Source organism: Arvicola amphibius, chromosome 8 (assembly GCF_903992535.2).
Source record: "Arvicola amphibius chromosome 8, mArvAmp1.2, whole genome shotgun sequence".
Lineage (NCBI taxonomy): Eukaryota > Metazoa > Chordata > Mammalia > Rodentia > Cricetidae > Arvicola > Arvicola amphibius.
Genome location: NC_052054.1, coordinates 50,998,639 through 51,018,375, shown reverse-complemented (window position 1 = coordinate 51,018,375; position 19,737 = coordinate 50,998,639). Strand labels below are relative to the sequence as shown.

General features: G+C 48.2%; 1 protein-coding gene across 2 annotated transcripts in view; it reads right to left on the bottom strand.

The window, feature by feature from the left end:
• Fyn (FYN proto-oncogene, Src family tyrosine kinase) overlaps positions 1–12,555 on the bottom strand; it is a 52,933-nt gene extending 40,378 nt beyond the window's left edge. For both annotated transcript variants that reach the window (XM_038340131.1, XM_038340132.1), the window contains exons 1-2: positions 12,303–12,555; positions 7,640–7,736 (exon numbers count right to left, since the gene is read on the bottom strand). In XM_038340131.1, coding sequence (XP_038196059.1) covers positions 7,640–7,736; positions 12,303–12,549 — 344 coding nt within the window. In that variant the 5' untranslated portion in view covers positions 12,550–12,555. The remainder of the gene's footprint in view (positions 1–7,639; positions 7,737–12,302) is intronic.
• Between the last annotated feature and the right edge of the window lie 7,182 nt (positions 12,556–19,737).

The window sequence follows — 19,737 nt, the reverse complement described above, 5'->3', positions numbered from 1 at the left end:
CGGTGGGTTTTAGAAGCCATAGAAAAAAAAATGGCGACTAGTCCAGTGGGTGTGGCCATGGGACGACAGAATAGTTCACAGGGAATCAAACTGCTACTGAGGTGTCTGTTTGTTCTTAAAGATTTATTTTTTAAAAAATTATGAGTAGGCGTGAGTGTGGGTGTGTGTGGTTATGTGCACGAGAGTGGAGGTGTCCATGTGTAGGCATGGTGTGTGTGTATGTGGTCACGTGCACGAGACTGGAGGTGTCCATGTGTAGGCATGGTGTGTGTGTATGTGGTCACGTGCACGAGACTGGAGGTGTCCATGTGTAGGCATGGTGTGTGTGTATGTGGTCACGTGCACGAGACTGGAGGTGTCCATGTGTAGGCATGGTGTGTGTGTATGTGGTCACGTGCACGAGACTGGAGGTGTCCATGTGTAGGTGTGAGTGTGTGTGTCATGTGTACGAGGGTGGAGGTGAGGCCAGAGGCCTCTGACTCCCTTCAGCTATGAATGGCTGTGAGCTACCTGATGTGGGTGTGGCTAGCAAACTTGGATCTTCTGGAAGAACAGCACGTGCTCTAACTCCTGAGCTGTCTCTCTAGTTCTAAGGGTATAAAAACTTATTCCTTGGAGCGCTCACTTGGTCCCAGCACCTGGAAAGCAGAGGCAGTCTGAAGCCAGCCTGGTCCACACAGTGAGCTCCAGGCCAGCCAGACTACATAGTGAGATGCCGTCTCAAACAAGCATATTCCTAAGTTTCTCAGACTTTCCTTTTAAACAGATACTGTAGTTTTCTTGTCCATAAAGTCCTTTAGCTATAGCTGCATTATTCTTGTTTGAAATATTTATACATATCAAAGAATTTACATAGATAAAAATACCCAAAGAATGCAGTATCATTTTCCAAGTGCATGGACATCTATTCAGCTACAATCTGTATGTGTGTCTCTCTTCCTTGTAGTACAACTCGTGACTTGGGACTGGGGCGCACTGTGGCAGAGTGGTTGGTTGCCTAGTGTGCCCTAGTTCCCAATCCCAGAACCACAGGAAGGGGGGGAAAAAGGCCATGGCATGGCATGGTTCCCACTTCTAGCCCCACAGGAGTATATGTTGCTGAAAGTCCAGCATCTAAATGTATACATGGAAGTTATGCTAACCATTATGTGTGTTCAAGAAAAAGGTTTGGGAAACATCACCTTCATTTCAACAGTGACAATCTTTACTGCTCTGAGCTTCCACTAGATGGAGACATTTCACCATTAAGAAAAAAATCACCCACTGGCTCCTCTCTGCATCCAGTCCCCCAACCTGGGAAAGGCTCTGAAAGGGTGAAGGAAAAAGAAGTGCTTGTAGCACAGGCTTACTTTCCAACGCATGAAAACTTTCATCAAGGGAGTTATAATAGAATTAAATTAAGAAAAAGAAAGGCTAGCATCAATTTCAGGTGAAGTCAGAATATCGACGAGGGCAGGAAGCCAATACATCTTGCTGCAAATTGGGACAAGTCCAGTTTTATTCAGGTGATTCGGTGTTAATGAAGCAAGTTCCAGTTTAAGTTAGTATTCACTTTGTTGTTTGGTGCAGGCACCGAAACAGTTTATCACACATTAGAATCCAATAGTCAGTTATCAAAACAATAAGTGTGCTTTGATTCACAAGAAAGAGTCCACCACTTGGACTTCTGTTGCTGGGACGGCCAGGGTCATTTTTTTTTTCTCTCTATCCTATAAGCAACACACAAGTGACAGATACACAGCCCAGTATGAGGTAAATGTCACACCCTGAGGAATTTCCTTCAGACTTCACTCGCATTGGGCCTTGAGGAGCTACAGACTCAAAACATCTTCCAGAAGTTATGAGGCAAACAAATAAATCAGGGCAGCACCGATTCGCCTACAAACTGTGCCTTCTGCACACTGTGCTGAGTTGGAGTGGGTCTCTAAGATGCCCCTTTCACTATTTTTTTTTTTTTTTAGCGTTTCGAGTTTTTTTTTTTTTTTTAAACTGGTTTTATTGAGCTATATATTTTTTTCTGCTCGGCTCCCTTCCTCGCCCCTCCCATGGTCCCCATGCTCCCAATTTACTCAGGTGATATTGTCTTTTTCTATTTCCCATGTACATCAGATCCATGTATGTCTCTCTTAGAGACCTCTTTGTTGTCTAAATTCTCTGGGATTATGAATTGTAGGCTTTTTTTGCTTTATGTCTAAAAGCCACTTATGAGTGAGTACATATGATATTTGTCTTTCTGGGTCTGAGTTACCTTACTCAGTATGATGTTTTCTAGATCCATTCATTTGCCTGCAAATTTCAAGATGTCATTATTATTGTCTGCTGTGTAGTACTCCATTGTGTATATGTACCACATTTTCCTTATCCATTCTTTGGTTGAATGGATAAGGATAGGTTGTTTCCAGGTTCTGTCTATAACAAACAATGTTGCTATGAACATAGTTGAGCACATGTCCTTGTGGTATGACTGCGCATCCTTTGGATATTTGCCCAAAAGTGCTATTGCTAGGTCTTGAGGGCCCCTTTCACACTTGACTTGATCTGCTATAGTTAATCATTATTTGTAAGATTTACAGTTGTGTGTGTGTAATACATGTGTGTTATGCATGTGTGTTCAGATATGCGTGCCAATGTGTGTGTGCATGTCTACAGAGGCCAAAGGTTGATGCTGGTGTCTTCCTCAATTCCTCTCCACCTTATTTTTGAGATGGGGTCTCTCACTGGACCTGAAGCTAGTTGATTCAGTGAGCCACCTGGCCAGCGATCCTCCTTCCCATCTCTGCTCACCCAGCACTCCGTTACAAGTATTGCTGCCCCACTCAGCTTTCTCTGCGGGCACTGGGGACTAAACTAGGTTCTGGGCCTTACCTGCTAGGGACTGGACTAGGTTCTGTGCCTTACCTGCTAGGGACTGGGCTAGGTTCGGGGCCAACCTGCTGGGGACTGGACTAGGTTCTGAGCCTTACAGGCTGGGGACTGGACTAGGTCCCGGGCCTTACCTGCTGGGACTGGACTTGGTTCTAGGCCTTACCTGCTGGGGACTGGACTAAGTTCTAGGCCTTACCTGCTGGGGACTGGACTAGGTTCTAGGCCTTACCTGCTGGGGACTGGACTAGGTTCTAGGCCTTATCTGCTGGGGACTGGACTAGGTCTCGGGCCTTACCTGCTGGGGACTGGGTTAGGTTCTGGGCCTTACCTGCTGGGGACTGGACTAGGTCCCGGGCCTTACCTGCTGGGGACTGGACTAGGTCCAGGGCCTTACCTGCTGGGGACTGGACTAGGTTCTAGGCTTTACCTGCTGGGGACTGGACTAGGTTCTGTGCCTTACCTGCTGGGGACCGGGCTAGGTTCTGGGCCTTACCTACTGGGGACTGGGCTAGGTTCTGGGCCTTACCTACTGGGGACCGGGCTAGGTTCCGGGCCTTACCTGCTGGGGACTGGACTAGGTTCTGTGCCTTACCTGCTGGGGACTGGGCTAGGTTCTGGGCCTTACCTACTGGGGACCGGGCTAGGTTCCGGGCCTTACCTGCTGGGGACTGGACTAGGTCCCGGGCCTTACCTGCTGGGGACTGGACTAGGTTCTGTGCCTTACCTGCTGGGGACCGGGCTAGGTTCTGGGCCTTACCTACTGGGGACTGGGCTAGGTTCTGGGCCTTACCTACTGGGGACCGGGCTAGGTTCCGGGCCTTACCTGCTGGGGACTGGACTAGGTTCTGTGCCTTACCTGCTGGGGACTGGGCTAGGTTCTGGGCCTTACCTACTGGGGACCGGGCTAGGTTCCGGGCCTTACCTGCTGGGGGCTGGACTAGGTTCTGGGCCTTACCTGCTGGGGACTGGACTAGGTCCCGGGCCTTACCTGCTGGGGACTGGACTAGGTTCTAGGCCTTACTTGCTGGGGACTGGACTAGGTTCCGGGCCTTACCTGCTGGGGACATCTCCCTGGGACTGCTCTAAACTGTTCTTACAGTTCAGTTCTCTTATTAATTCACACTTGGTGAGATATCTTACTGTTTTGAATCAAACCCATGATTTAACCCCTGACACTGATTGAGAATGGTTTCTAGGTAGTTATGATAGCCCCCTGTTCCTCCATTCCTGTCTCTAAGCCTTAAAGACCCTCATGGGGCTGTGGTTCCAGGTGCTAGGAGCCCAGATGGAGGCAGAAAGTGGCTTTGCCAAGGGCAGCCAGCCTTGCCCTATCCAGTCATGGAGTACTGGATTCTTCCTACATTTGGCAGCTGTCCTTCTCACTGAGAGAGAACCTCTATGTAATAACTTTTATCATAACCGGGTAATCAAGAAAACAAACATACAAAAAAAAAAAATTTCTTTTCTTTTTTTTCCTGATTGTGAGAGACAAGAACTTTCAGTGGGTTCCGGGCAATGACCATGATTCCGTATGTGTAAAATATCGATTGCATTTTAAAGACTTGTTCTTTCAAGATGGTGAAGTCACTAGCTACGAAGTGCGAAGACAGGGAATAAAATAGGTGAACTTAGACACAGCGCAGAGTGAGCTCCCACTTGCTAACGTCACAACCAGCCCTCCAACCCGTCTGCGCTGCGTGGGGCCCTTTGGAGCACTGCCCTGTACACACTATGGGGGGTGAGGGCCTCTTGATGGAGTGGGTCAGGAGAGGGACATACGAGAGGAGGGGTGAGAGGAGGGGTAGCAGCTGCCCCCAGGAGAACACCCCAGCCCTCTCCTGCCAGGGCTGAGAGACAGGGCTGGGCTGCAGGAGAGAGGGAGAGAGGGAGGGAGGGAGGGAGAGAGGGACGGAGGGAGGAGGGAGGGGGGGAGGGAAGGAGGGCCTCTGTGCCATCTGCTCTATGTCGGTGCTTTGTTTTCCCTTCGCTGGTTTTCCTTCCCTGTTATTACCCTTGACTCCACATACCGCTTTGCGGTACAAAGCTTACTTTTCTTTTCCATAACCTTGAACTGGGGCACTTAGATGGCGCGTAGGATGAAGAGCTGCACTCTTAAGGGAAAAGCCCCTGTGCAATGTTCTCTTCTGCGAGAGCAGGATTAGAAGGCCACAGGGCTCTGCAAGCACTAAAAGCTAAGCATCCAAATACAAATACAGAGTGGGACGGACAGCGTCCCTCCCTTCAATGTTTCTCTAGAATTCACTGTTGATGTCGTAGATCCTTCCTGTACCAAAGAGGATGTTGGGAATTTGACACTGCCATGACTAACATGGCCGTGCCCTGCAACCTGAATAGAGAGGTCTGCATCAGGAGCGTGTGGATGCCCAGCGTGTGGATGCCCAGAGCTTTACCCGCTTCTCTCCACCCCTCCTACTTCTTACTTCCGGGGGCCTACAGAGTTTTTTCTAGCCGTCCTCGGCATTTAAAGACTACTGTACACATTGGGAAGGTTTATCAGCCCACTCAACAGACTCTGACAGGCAGCATTCATGGAAGACTCAAACTAACAGCATTCACAAATGAGAGGAGATCAAAGCCAAATTCCCCCTCTCCAACTCGCCAGCCAACTTTCTAAATCTTTTCCTGTCACTTGGAAACTCCAGCTGCCTTTGATGGCAGCATCTGGGCTTTTCCAAGGTCACACCTGACATCACACTGGGAATTCTGAACCTTACCCCTCACCCCGGGCTTTGCCACCTGCCAGGACTGTGGGCTCGGTTCTCTAACCTGTGCCCTCCAGCTCTCAGATGTCACATAGATACTGTGACAAAGACCTCAGACAGTTGTCGTGAAGAATAAATGACAGCAATTGTAACTTAGCACATGGGCAGTACATAAGGAGCTTTCAATAAATGACAGCTGTTTACTATTAAAGAAATTCCTGTGTCTGCAGATCCCTAGTGGGGGAGGGAAACGCTTTCAACTTGGGTGCTGGCTGCATAGACAAGCTTAGTTTGTGAGAGTAACATAAATTTTATGTTTAAAAAAATTGTGGTAAGAGACATGTAACATAAAGGTATCAATTTTTACATTTTTTTTTAAAGTCTGAATTTGCAAGGTAGTAAGTTAGTAATTACATTGCTATACAAGCATCACCAGGCATGGTTATATGCACATTTCTGCATGTACTTCAGCAAATTAAGAAACAGCATACACCCACTCCTTTGTTAGTACTGACAATATCCCTGGTGTCATGCAGACAACGTCCACGACACTGAGTCACCAGCGTCTCTGGAGGTACTGGGGTTTACTGCTGAAAGTTGGTATGTTCTCAGAGTTCAGGGCTGCAAGCCAGGGGCACCCCAGGAAGGAGGCAGTCTTTAGGTTACAGGAGTCCCCTGTTGCCACACCCCCTCTCTCCTGGGGTATGTCACCTCTTACCTCCCTCTTTCATCTTTTTAAAGAGGTTGAAGAGCCAAGCTTCTAACCCTTCAGCTACCATGAAATCCAAGTAGAGAGGCAATCAGACTCGGTAGCACAAGCGAACCCCTGATGTGCGCAGCCCCAGCAGCAATCTTTCCCCATGACTGGGGAGCACACATCAAGACACGTGAGGTGCTGAGCCATGACACTACCATTTTCTTAGGAGCCTGGGTTTTCCTGCCGTTCCCTCATCCATGCACACTGCCTGGATCTAAGGGGTCATGTTTTGGAATCTAGAGAAACCTGGCCCCCATTTGCTCTTCCTCTGCAAGGGATGAAGGTGGAGCTCGGTAAGGATGTCAGCCCTAAGTTTTATTCCCTGTTTACAGCCGTTCCCAGTGGCCACACTTAACACACAGCCTTCGCTGCCACTCTCACGTGGGTGAAATGCTTCTGCTTCCTTCTTACAGAGCACAGACGCTCTCACGCTTTCACTTGGAGCCACCTTCACGGTTGTCAAGAGTAGTGGGTCCTGTCGCTGGCCTGAAGAGTGAGACTTCTGCCAGGGCCCACAGCTGAAATGTGGGGGAAAATCTCAAGGCAGAGAGCAAGTGACACAGGCAGCCAAATCATGTGCCAGTCATCTGAGTGTGTGTGTGTGTGTGTGTGTGTGTGTGTGTGTGGTGTGGAGGAGGGATGGGAAGGCTGGGTCTTTTAAGATTTTTGCTAAAATGCGAAAGCACAGACCCTGGGGCTGGAGAGATGGTTGGTGGTTAGGACTACTGGCACCCCAGCATCCCTGTCACAAGCCTGTAACCCCAGTGCTGTGTGTGGGGGGAGGTGGAGACAGGAGGATTTCTGGGGCTCGCTGGCTGCCAGCCAAACTGACAACCAGGAGATTCAGGTCCAAGGACAGAGCTGCCTCAAAGTGACAGAGGCCACCTGATGGCTTCCCCTGACCTTGATGCAGGCACTTGCACACATCACACATCCAAACAACAGCTCACTCTCTCATATACATATGTACACACACACACATATATACATATATACACACACATATATATATATACACACACGTATGTGCATGCACACACACATAAATTAAAAAATAGATTCTAAAACAAACTCTGCTCTCTGTTTTCAAAAGTCCTTTAGTTGGAGAGGGGAATTTAGCATAGAGTGCCAAGTAATACTGTACTTTTTTTTAAACCACCCATTCATTCAGGCTGTACCGCTATGAGCTAGTGAACTCATTCTCTTAGCTTCAGCTATCTGATGAGACTGTCACAAGAACCTTTTCCCAAAGCACAAGGTGTGTGTGCTTCATCTCCCCCCAGCCCAAACTTACGAGCTGTTCAATATTTGAAATTTTTCCCCTTTGTGAAAACTCAGGTCATCTTCTGTCCGTGCTTCGTAGTCGTAAAGAGCCACAAAGAGTGTCACTCCTGCCAAAACAAGGAAGGATATTATTATACAGGTGTATACTAAGAAATTACACCTCTGCTAAAGTCTCAGCCTTAAAAATCTATGTTTATTCAACATTAATAACACGAGGTATTGTAATTAACATGGGACACCATGGCTGGATTTCTACCGCGGTCTTTGTAGAGGGGATGTTATGACAGAAACCTGGAATTGAGGGACATCTCATTGTGCAACTGTGGGTGAGTACTAGGGAAGAGGCAGGGTTCTGCCTGGCATGGTTCTGCAGCACTTACTGCCACCAGATGTGCCTACCCGCTTCCCTGGACACTTGTGACAAGGCTTGGGTAAAATGAATACCAGTGAAAGGACAGGAGACCTCCTCTGCAGCCTGGGGGGACTTGGAGACGACTGCCCTTGGCACCTGCAGCTGTGGCAATAGCTACCAGCCATGAGGCCCTCCTGCTGCATCTCCTGCCCGCTTTGTTCTCCTGCCTTGAATTTACCTGTCTTCAGTCTCCCCAATCTTCCTCAGACCCAGCCTATGTCTTGGTATCTGCTCACCCGCAGGGACCCTTCCCCCATTCTAGAGGTTTACTATCAAAAGCAAAACAAACAAGTAAGCAAATGCCTGGTGTCTCACTCAGTCTAGGGCTTGCTGCATCTGGCAGATGGAATTCCAGGGCAGTGCTCGTGACTCCTGTGTGGTTCTCACGCTCTGTGCAGCCTCTCTCCCTTACGAACACAATGGCTCGATTCAAAGTGACAGGATGTCCCTAGTGGGATACATCTTTTCAGGAGACAGACTTCTCTACTGCCTCACTACCCTGTGGACTCTGATTACGAAGGGCGCCACGCTGGCAAGGCGCTCGTGAAAATCAACTGGCTAACCCCCAGCCAGGAACTGGATCCTGCCCAGACTACAGGAGTGAGGAGCAGTTCATTCTTAGTAAAACTGTAGTCAGCATGCCCTGAACATGGCCTCTCCTGAGCGACCAAGCTGTCGGTTCAAGATTCAGACCCACAGAAACACAGGAAATAAACGTGAGATCGCAATGCGTCATGCTGGAGCTGCTAAGCTTAGTGGCTGTTACACAGGAAGTGATAGCTGAAGGGAACTTTTAATTTCTCTGTAACCTGGCTTCTCACATAGATTTTGACCTATTTCAAAGGACATGCTGCCACAATGATTTAAGAGCACATGGCTCCACCTCTCCCAAGTGTCACACTGCTGGGGAGGTTGGTGCTTGTAGGGAGATGTGTCCCAAGGACTGACCAGAGCACAGGACTGGAGGAAGAATGATCTTCTCAGCTGTCTCAGGCAGATGTCCCCACCACAGAGCAGGGCTCATTCGGTACTGTCTTCCTTTTTTAAGGTTTCTCTGACAGGGTGGCAGAGTATGACTGAAATCTGTGTGCCTCTACGGTCATGCCTACTCTAATTCCATATTTCTGTAACAGATGCCTGTAGTGGTATTTCATTTGTATTTTCTGAAGATCAGAGAGTAAAACAGCCACACTGGTCAGCCTTACAGAATAGGCAGGGGTGGCACACACCTCTAATCCCAGCAGACACACTGGTTTGCCAGAGAAACTGGGTGGTAGTGGTGTATGCCTTTAATCCCCGCACTAGAGAGGAATATAAAACAGGAGGAGACAGCTCTCAGGATCAGTCTCTGGAGGCAGGATCACCTGCCTCTAATCTGAGGTAGAGGTAAGAGCCAGTGGCTGGCTGCTTTGCTTTTCTGATCTTTTCTGTCTCTAGGTTTTTATTAATCACACTACAGGTGCCTCTCCTTTTATAATGTCAAGCCAGAAGCAAGCCACCTCTGTATGGAAGACCTTCCAACCCTCTTACTCGATGGGGTGGATGGAGGAGGAAGCACAGGAGGCCGGAGAGAATGCAGACACTGCTAGTGGCCTCAGGGGACTGAGGACAACGCTGCCAGAAAGCCAGGACACACAACACAACCACCCAAGGAAGGGACATCGGCCAACATCCTAGAGCCAGGACACACAACACAACCACCCAAGGAAGGGACATCGGCCAACATCCTAGAGCCAGGACACACAATACAGCCACCCAAGGAAGGGACATTGGCCAACATCCTAGAGCCAGGACACACAACACAACCACCCATGGAAGGGACATCGGCCAACATCCTAGAGCCGGAACACACAACCCAAACACCCATGGAAGGGACATAGGCCAACATCCTAGAGCCGGGACACACAACTCAACCACCCAAGGAAGGGACATCGGCCAACATCCTAGAGCCGGGACACACAACTCAACCACCCAAGGAAGGGACATCAGCCAACATCCTAGAGCCAGGACACACTACACAACCACCCAAGGAAGGGACATAGGCCAATATCCTAGGGCCCTGTTTCTTTAAAACTTATTTTTATATGTATGTGATTCTGCCTATGTATATGCATGTGCACCATATATGCGTCAGAGCCTGTGGGGCCAGAAGAGGACCCTGGGTCCCCGTGAACTGGAGCTGTGAGTGGCTGTGAGCTCCCTGAAGGGGGTGCTAGGAACAGGACCTGGGTCCGTTGTAAGAGCAGCATGGGTTCTTAACCCCTAAGCCACCATTCTAGCTCCAGGGCACTGCCTTTGAAGCTTCAAACTTTATAAGGAGCCAGGTGGCTCTTTCACTAAGATTGTCCCTGGCTGGTGTACACACTCAGGTTTGACAAGGAGCCCATGTTGGAGCCCTTAATGAACGAGATGTACAGTCTTCACACCCAGCCTTCATAAATGAATCAACATGATGATGCTTATGTCTGCTGAATTAAAGAGTTAGGGCTACAAAACACTCAACCTTTCTCATAGTGGAGGGCGTGTGCGTGCGTGTGTGTGTGTGTGTGTGTGTGTGTGTGTGTGTGTGCGCGTGCGTGCGTGTAGTGTACTGTAAGCTTTCCCTTTCTTCTGTATCTTCTAAGGACAAACAGCCCTAGACTGCCTGTCTGCTTCCTTCTCAGGCTCCTGGTTGGAGGGGAACTGGAGGTTTGTGGGAGTCTCATATGCAGCTGGATTTAGGATGAGATGGTGTCTCTGTAGCACAGCATGAACACAGATATCTGTTCTGTGGGGCAGAAACTGACAGAGCACCGCAGGAAGAGATGGTGTCCAGCTCAGGCCCGTGCCCTCTTCCACTGCCATACGCCACACATGGACAAAGACCCTACTAAGGCTTCAGCAGCATCAGCTCTCCAGGGGAAAGACGCCATGAGCTGTCACAGACGACAGGAGGCATCTGTCCCCAGAAGAGCTGAGAGATGCTACATTCTTTTCAAGTTTTGTAATAAACAACTTTGGAACAAATAATGTCAAATATCTGGTTACCATGGTTTGTGCACTGGGCGAGGATTTGGCAGACTAAAGATGCATGAGGCAACTCACAGCAACTGTAGCAAACACGTGAGAATGTACGCCAGATATGTTCTAAAACATTATAGCTACGTCAGCGAACAGAGATGGCAGTGAAACCTAGCCTTGTGGCATTGAAGAAAAGAAAGCCTGGGGGAGGGGAGGGAGAGGGAGAGGGAGAGAAGATGAAAATGTCTTGGTGTACAAAACTCAACTTCAGAACACGTAGCTGGGTGTGATGTTTCATGGCTGTACTCCCAAACATGTGCCAAGGCAGGGGGTTGCTAATAGTCTGAGAACAGCCTGAGCCACAAAGTGATAGCCTGTCTCAAAACTCACACACAAAACAGCATAACACACATACACAGAATATAACAGAGCAAAATGCAGAGATATACGAGAAGCTGAGGGCTTATCAGGTTGAAATACCGAGAACTTGAGCTAATGGTAAAAGCATGCTGCCAAATAACCACACTGGCCAGGAGGTGGCTGGCAGGCTGTGAGTGGGAAGAAGAGGGACAGAAGTTACCCTAGAAGTGAGGGAGGGGTACATCGATAGTAGGGACCTTGAGGTGCACCCCAGAGCCAGGCCTGAGGCCTCTGGTGCAGAAGACCCAGGATAGGGCTCAGGAGCCATGCTTTAGAGCAGCCGCGTTAGGTATTCAGGGTGGCCAGAGGTGGGAACGCTTGGCTGAGGAGGACACCGCAGGGCCCTGACCCATGCAGAATTCTCAGAGCACTAACAGGAGGCCTCTCAGGTCCCAAAGCCAGGCATTTTGATCTTGGATATTCAACTTGGGCCTTTTGTTTTGAATGGGAGATGATGGGTAAAGTTGACTGAAACTTCTCTGCTAAAGCCCTAGTCAAAGTGAGTCAACTGGAGCATCAATACAGAGCTGCCATAGTAATCAAGGGCACAGCCAAGGGGCTGGCCAGATGGCTCGGGGGTAAAGGAATTTGCTGCCTGAGCCTGATCATCCAAGGTTGATCCTTGGAACAGTGAAGGAGAGAACCAACTCCTGAAAGTTGTCCTCTGACTGCCACACACTCGTTGTGGCACACCTCCACCCACCCCATACACACACATACACACACACACACACACACACACACCCACCCACACACACCCACACACACCAGTAGCTTAGAAACAGCACAGCTGTACCCCAGCCAGCCGCACCCTCAGCTCGCCCAACTGTCTGCGGCTTACCTGTCCCTCCTCTCGTACGCAGGGTCCCAGTGTGAGAGGAAGAGTTCACACCCCCAAAGACGGTGAGTCCCTGGCCCCCAGCCGCGTGGAAGTTGTTGTAGTTTGGGATGGAGGTCACGCCGAAGCTGGGGTAGTGCTGAGGGGTGGGGTCTGTGCCATAGCGGTACCCGGAGCTCTGGTTCAGGCTGCCGTCCCTCTCCTCCGTCAGTTTCGCTGCTTCTTTATCCTTACATTGCACACAGCCCATTATCCAAGTTCCTGACGGGAAGAGAAAAGAGGCGCATGAGCAGGCATGCTTCTGGCTGCTTTCCTAGAGAGAGGGGCGAATGACCAGGCTGACAAGAGCAGAGGAAGGGGCTGGTGTTAGGAGGTGGCTCCATTCTCTGCAATACTCTGTTCCTCACCTGCTGGATGATGGCATGGTCACAGAGAGCAATGCCCACCACATTCAATTTCCCTCACACTAGAGGCCTGTGCCCCTAGAAACTCCACATTACCACATACCTGCCCCCGAACAGCCCACCAGCTCCTTATGCTTTTTTTTTTTTTTTTTTTTTTTTAAAGTCAGCTAAGAAAACAATGTGTGAGCAATAAGGTCCGTTTTCCAACGCTAGCGTCAAATCTTTCAATACGGCAAAGGAAATCTAAGAGGGATGTCAGGCAAGCTGGAAAAGCCAGAACACAGCCAGGACACAGCCTACGTACTCGACGTCCACACTCGTGGGCACTTAATCTTTACTCACAAATGATGATTGGGATTAAAACCATGAAGTCATTACAGACGGGAAACAGAACTGTGCAGAACCGAAGAGGCTGTCATGATAGCCTCCAGAAACAAGCGTTTAAAGCCGCTAATTAGCATTTCAAATTTTGATTAAGTGTTTGACATTCTTAAAATCATTTAAGAAGACCATTGCTGTGTTCCAGAGGTAACGGGGGGGGGGGGGGATGAGAGTCCTGAGCAGCTGTCATTCCACCCCCTCACACCTGCCTCCCTGAGGAGGGGCGGTTACCTCACCTGGGTAAACCTCCAAAGAAGACCCAGATCTGAGGTCTCCTCATGGCTCATCCATTTTACCTTGCCCTTCCTGCTTTAGCTCCTGCCTACTGCTTGGGGATGCTTGGGAGCCACTGTGCCAAATTAGAAGATGTTCTGTCCACTTGTCCCACCGCCCTGTGGACTAAAGTCCGATTCCTCACAGACCGACTGCCAATGTCCAGGACGCAGTTGCTGAATAAGTAACAACGGAATGAGTGAAAATCCTCTCTCTTGCGTCTCTTTTTCTCTTTCTCTCTACTAAATCCAACCTTTCTCTCAGTCACTTTCATCAGTATTAGGTCCTACTTTTCTTTCCTTTTTTTAAATTTTTATTTATTTATTTATTTATTTATTTTTTTGCAGATCATAGCTACACTATGCAGCTCCGGCTGTCTTGGAACTCACTATGTAGACCAGGTTGGCCTGAACTCTCAGAGGTCTGCCTGTGTCTGCCTCCTGAGTGCTGGTCTGAAAGGCGTGAGCTCCCACACCCAGCCCCTGTCCTGAACTTTCTAACACTCTGGTATGTATGCGAGAAGTGAAGATAACTCAGAAATAGAAGGGAGGGTAACAAGCGTCACCACTTTGGACTGTAAGTGGACAGGAGGCAGGCAGAACTTGCAGTGGGTGTCCCTGCCAAACTCTGAAAAGTAGCTTTTGGGACCAAAGAGTGAAATAAGAAACATGTGCCATCGTGTCTAATAACACATCCTCACTGGGGAGGGCAGGGCTGGCACAGGATAGGAAGAAATCGGAGAGCAACGTAGGGGCTGTCACAGGAGTGAGGACATGCCCAGTGGCTGTTCCCAAGCACCAAGGTCTCCTAGACCATAGCATGGTGCACTAGCCACTCCAAAGCTCTCCTCTCTCCACCCCAGCAAATACTCAGCGAGTTGAGTCTGAGTTCTTGAGAACGAGAATGTTTATCAGGCAGCCGCCTACTACTTGAGCTGAGATCACCGAATCTGGAACCCATTTCCTCATAAATCATCCGAGATTAATTTACAGCATGCTGTGTCCAAGATGCTCTCTAACTTACGGTCAGTGAGCGACTTTTAACAACTTTCCAACAGGAAATGTGAACTATCTCCAAGGCATGATTACTGAGGGCATTTCATCACTGCTGCTGATGTTGCTCCATCTGACTGATAAATATCTTGCTCACTTTATATTAACTCCTCCATGGTAGAAAGTTGCCCTGAGCGTTGGCAAGGGCCAGACAGAAAATACCTGCCCCAAGTGCTTTTTCCTTTGGGGGTTTCACAGACTTCAGCAGAGGATGTGAGCCTAGACTCACAGGTCACATCCACATCTGTCATCCCTGCCCACCAAGAGACATGGCAGGCAATGTCTGGAGATGTTTTCAGTTGTCAAAACTCAGGGAAAAGGGTACTTGTGTATCTAGTGGGATTATGCCAGGGTTGCTGCCAAACATCCTACAACACACAGAATGGCCTCCTGCAACAAGCAGTTCCTGACTCGAATGTTAGTGGAGTTACCCTGGAGAAAACCTAACACTAACAAGAACTTTCATTCCAAACCATCTTTCTTATGCAACGAAGCAACCCCCATTAGAACCCTGGCAGAAAACAGGGCATCATATCCCACCAAACAAAGAAAAGACAACCTTCTAAAGTCTCTAAAAGAGTCTCACAATGTAATATATGACCAATTTTATTAGTTTTATTAAACAGTAGAGGGAAAGGCTTAACTCCTTGCATTCCTTGAAGTCAGGGATTGGCTGCTGGTCCTTTGCTTCAAAGGTACATGGGTTTCAAATGCCTGGAGCAGAGCTGAGCACACAGCAGCAAGGTACAGATGCCAAGTGAGTAAATTCAAACAATCGAAATTACTTCAGAGAAGATCGTCTTTTATGGAACGAGCGAGCACATTGCACGTGTTTGATGTTCTGAGTGGACTAATGCTTCTGCGCAGATCTTGCTTGCTCTTTTCTCTTACTGACTGACAGAGATGAAGAATCAGAAGTAAAGGCAGAAATAGCAACGTGAAAAAACAGAAATAATGCAGGATCCAGACACTAAGAGTCACTCGTAGAGAAAATGTGTGTGAGAGCTTGTGGTCTTCTCGCTCCCAACTGGGTCACACAGTCTAACCATTTCTTGATGAGGACTCGCAGGAAATTACAGGAACTACATTCAGTGTCATCAGGCTCCTTGCCGTGAGGCAAACTTCCAGGCATTTGGGCTCACATAAGAGCATCCCTGTTCAGCTGTATGCTGTGGTTTTTATGTCCACCAACATGGAGTGTACTTACCTGTGGAAGCCCAAAAACGTGAGCCGATTTCCATGTTGACCAAAGGTCAGGGAGTTGGAACATACATTGCTTCAAGGTCATTGTGTTTCTACCTCAAACAAAGGTCCCACCTAGATTTAGGTCAGAGTTCTGCTCTCTCAAGGTTATTGTCAACAGGTGTGGCTAATATATCCAGACCTTGTATTTCAGGAACAGAGAAGTAGATGTGTTTCTCCCTCAAACAAAAGTCTAAGGATCTGGCTAAGTTCCTTTATGGAGATAGCATTGAATTCCACCCAAGGAGAGGTTTGCTTACAGAATGTTTTGGTCTAGGGTGTGAGGTGACTTGTTTTGTCCTAGCAACAGAATGTTTAACCATGAATGTAGCCCGCAACCTTCATCTGGTCTGTTCATTTTTTTTGTATCATGTTAATGCAGGTTCTTTTTTTCTTTTGCTTTTTTCTTTTTTTAAATCTTACTCCTACCTCTTGGGATCCGGGTGTTTTAAGCAACTGGAAATTAAACATGGGCAATTTGAGTATTCACTGGAGCTACCAGAACCCTACCCTGGCGAGTGGTATTTTTGTAGAGGCTGGTTCATGACCCTTACTATCCCACTTGCTTTGGATTTGTGGGTGAGTGACACTCTGAAAACATGGGTCCTGGAGTTCTAATTTGTAAGATACCACATCACATACTATGGCTCCAGTCCACGTTTTGGGTCTAGCAGAGCTGGCAGGGGAGCATCTGACCAACCCAATCATGTGTGTGCATGGTAGAGATGTCCAGATTATAGCAACAAACCCCTGCTTTTCAATAAGTCTGAAAGCAGAAGAGCCCTGTTTCTATTATGCATATAACAGAAAGACCCAGCTTACTAAAGTTTATGTATTTTTGCAAATCTTTTCAAATGTGCCAGTAGCATGACCCAACTGGGGAAAAGCTGCTAGACACAACAGGCCACACCCTGCTCCACGCGCATAGCACATGTAATCACTTTATACTGTTATGTCACAGTGTAGCCTCAAGCCCTTCACACAGCTCTGTGATTGCAAACATCCTATAGTATCAGGGGTCTCTATAGTATCACCAAGAGCAGGACCATCTTGGTGCCTCTTGGTTACATAAGCACTCCTGGAGGCCCCAAGGCAAAGAAAAGGTCCAGCTGGGTTTGCATTGTGCAACTGTTAAGATCTTGGGGGCTGAGCCACATAGGCCTTGGTGCTGGGGGTCAACCAGCCTTGGCACAGCAGAGGGCTCTGCCCATTTGGAAAAAAATCTACTTGCTGCCAGCTGGAGGGAAGAAATGAGAATATGTGCCTTGCTAAGGTTGTGCTGTGCTAGGCAAGATTCTGAGCTGCCTCCCAAGACTCTTGCCCCTAAGAACACTCCCTGCACAGCCCCTGGGATGTGTGAATGAGACAACCACTTCGGTGACAGGCTGTGTGACTTGGAAGAGCTGATTTTAAAAAAGACGTTATCCCGAAGAGCTGACCTCATCGAGGAAGCCCTGGAAGACTGGCTGCTTCTGGACATGCAGAGCTGATGTGTTAGAGAGGTGTACGGAGCAAGGCTCTCCTCGACTGTAGTTCTTAACCCGGGAACAGACCTGTGGGGATCTCCGGAGCTGAGGAGTGCTCACAGCTGGCAGAAGCGAGGAACTGGGCTGTCAGTCCCACAACGACAGTAACTGAGCTTGATCAAGAGCCCGTGAGAGTCAGGAAACGGACTCCTCCCTAGCAAGGTCTCAGGATGACAGCTCCACCGGCACCCTGATGTCAGTCATGCTGTGTGCCAGCTTATGACACACAGAATGATGAGCTAATAAATGGATGCTGTATGTTTATGGGATGGGGCACTATAGAGATGAAGGCTCCAAATCTTGGCGGTCATAGCCTACATAAGAAGTGCTCGCTGTAGGCCAGGTGTTGCACTGTGCACTGGAAAATGCTCACACCGAATTCAAACTCCCCAAACATGGGTATTATCATTTTCCTACACTTCACAAGGGAAGAACAGGGAGGCTAGGGGCTGTGTTACACCTTAGCTCAGGGTGGGACATTCAGAACCTCCGTGACAAAGCTGCTTCCTGTACCAGGGAGCCCTGGCAAGTCCACACAAAGGTGCGGTTAGAGGCATGGAGGGAAACGGTCACAGGGAAGGACCCTCATCGACACCACCTCTAGGCGCAGAGGGCAGAGTCCCTGTTTTAGGTATGATGCCTCTGTCCCCCACCCACATTCCACACCGCAAATAGTCAATTCTATGGAGGCGCTGGGACCACAGTGTATAGTGAGTCACCTCTTCCTCGGCCTGGTCTGGCATCTTAATGACTGAGCCAGCAACACTAGAGTAGCCCTCAATTTCCCAATCATTCCTAGTTGTGGCAAGGATATTTATACATACCACGAGGGAGGCCGCATCAGTTTCCTTGGTATAAAAGTGATCTCTCGCATTGCCTTTAACGCATGATTCGCTTTACAGGCAAGTTACCTCATAAAGGGAAATGTTCATATAATCTGACTCCCCTCCCATCCAAACACAAAATAAGTATCTACTCATGGTAGAATCCTGTGAAGGAGAGCCCCCACAAAATACTGCAGGTTCTTTGGTGTGAAGACCACGCAACCGTGGCAATGTGCACAGTGTAGACACCAGTCACACGTAGTGGCCAGCAAAATGGAGTTACGACATTTCAAGTCAAAGCTTTGCTTCAGAGACATTAAGAGTTAGGCTACGCGAGACTGACGCATGGGCTTCGGGGGATGAGGACAGATCACATTAGGAGAGCCACTCCTGGCACCTGGGTCTTCCGGGGCTTCCCATCCCTGGCACTGCTTGTTCAGATAAGCCCCAGGCTGAGAAACAGCAATGCCTGTCCCTTCTGGACAACTTCCTGCTTGCAGGGCCCGGAGCTTTGAAAGCACAGAGTGGAATGAAGACCTGAGCATCAGCACCACTGCCAGCTGGCCAGATGCTGGAGAGGTTCCAAACCTAATTGGCCAAATGAAGCTTTGACACCAAACCATGGAAGGCTCTAAAAGGAGGGTAGAGACACTTCTTGTGCCCAGTTTGCTTTGGATCTCTCAGCTGACAGGAGTGTGAAGTTGCTGATACAAATAAGGGTGTTTGAACCATATCTATATTAAAGAATTGAGGAGGGGACAGGGTACCCCACCTTCCCCAGTTCTTCCAGACCACACATCAGTTCCTTTGGTTAATACTTTTACATTTTTTTTGTGCTATATTTAAAACAACAACAACAACAACAACAACAATATAAAATCTACCTCCTTAAAGTGTGATGCCGTGCGAGCGTGAGGATATTTAAAGGAGCCAATCACTGCCATTTCATCCCAGAACGCTTTCTTCATCCCCAAATAAAGCCTTGTGCACTAAGATGATCACTTGCCGATCCCTGCCTTCCCTGACAGCCTCTAAGCTACCTCGGCCTTCTATGGATATTTTGTATGGATTTAATAAAATGACATAATCCAGGACCTTGGTGACTTTCTCCTTCTCGCTAGGCATAATGCTTTCAAGATTCATTCACAATGGAGTATGTACAAAAGTATCATTCCTTTTATCACAGAAAAGACATCACTGTATGACTCTGTCACGTGGTGCTCATCCATTCAGCAATTACAGACATCTTAGCTACTTCCTCTTTTGAATAATTCTGTTATGAACATTTGTGTACAAGTTTATTTTGCAGACACATTTTTTTAAAAAATGGATTCATATAGATAAAACGAACCCATTAGGTGGGAAATGGGAAAAACCATTGGCAATACACACATGCACCCCTCTGGAACTTAAGAGGAAAACACCACTTCCCACAGCCATCAGAGAAACAGTGTAGATTAGTGAGATAACATCTTTCAAAATGCACAGATGAACAGTGACTGACGGTTCCTCGAATTGTCTACACTGAGACTGTACCACGAACAGTGAATGACAGTTCCTCGGATTGTCTACACTGAGACTGTACCACGAGAATGCACCATCTTGAAAACGAGACTAAGCTGTCTTTACTCTTTCATAGGAAATACCCTTTTGTTTCAGTTCCCAACTGAATTTGGATGTGAGCTGAAACGATCATATGGGAATGAACTATAAAGCTGGAGAGAATAGAGCCAATT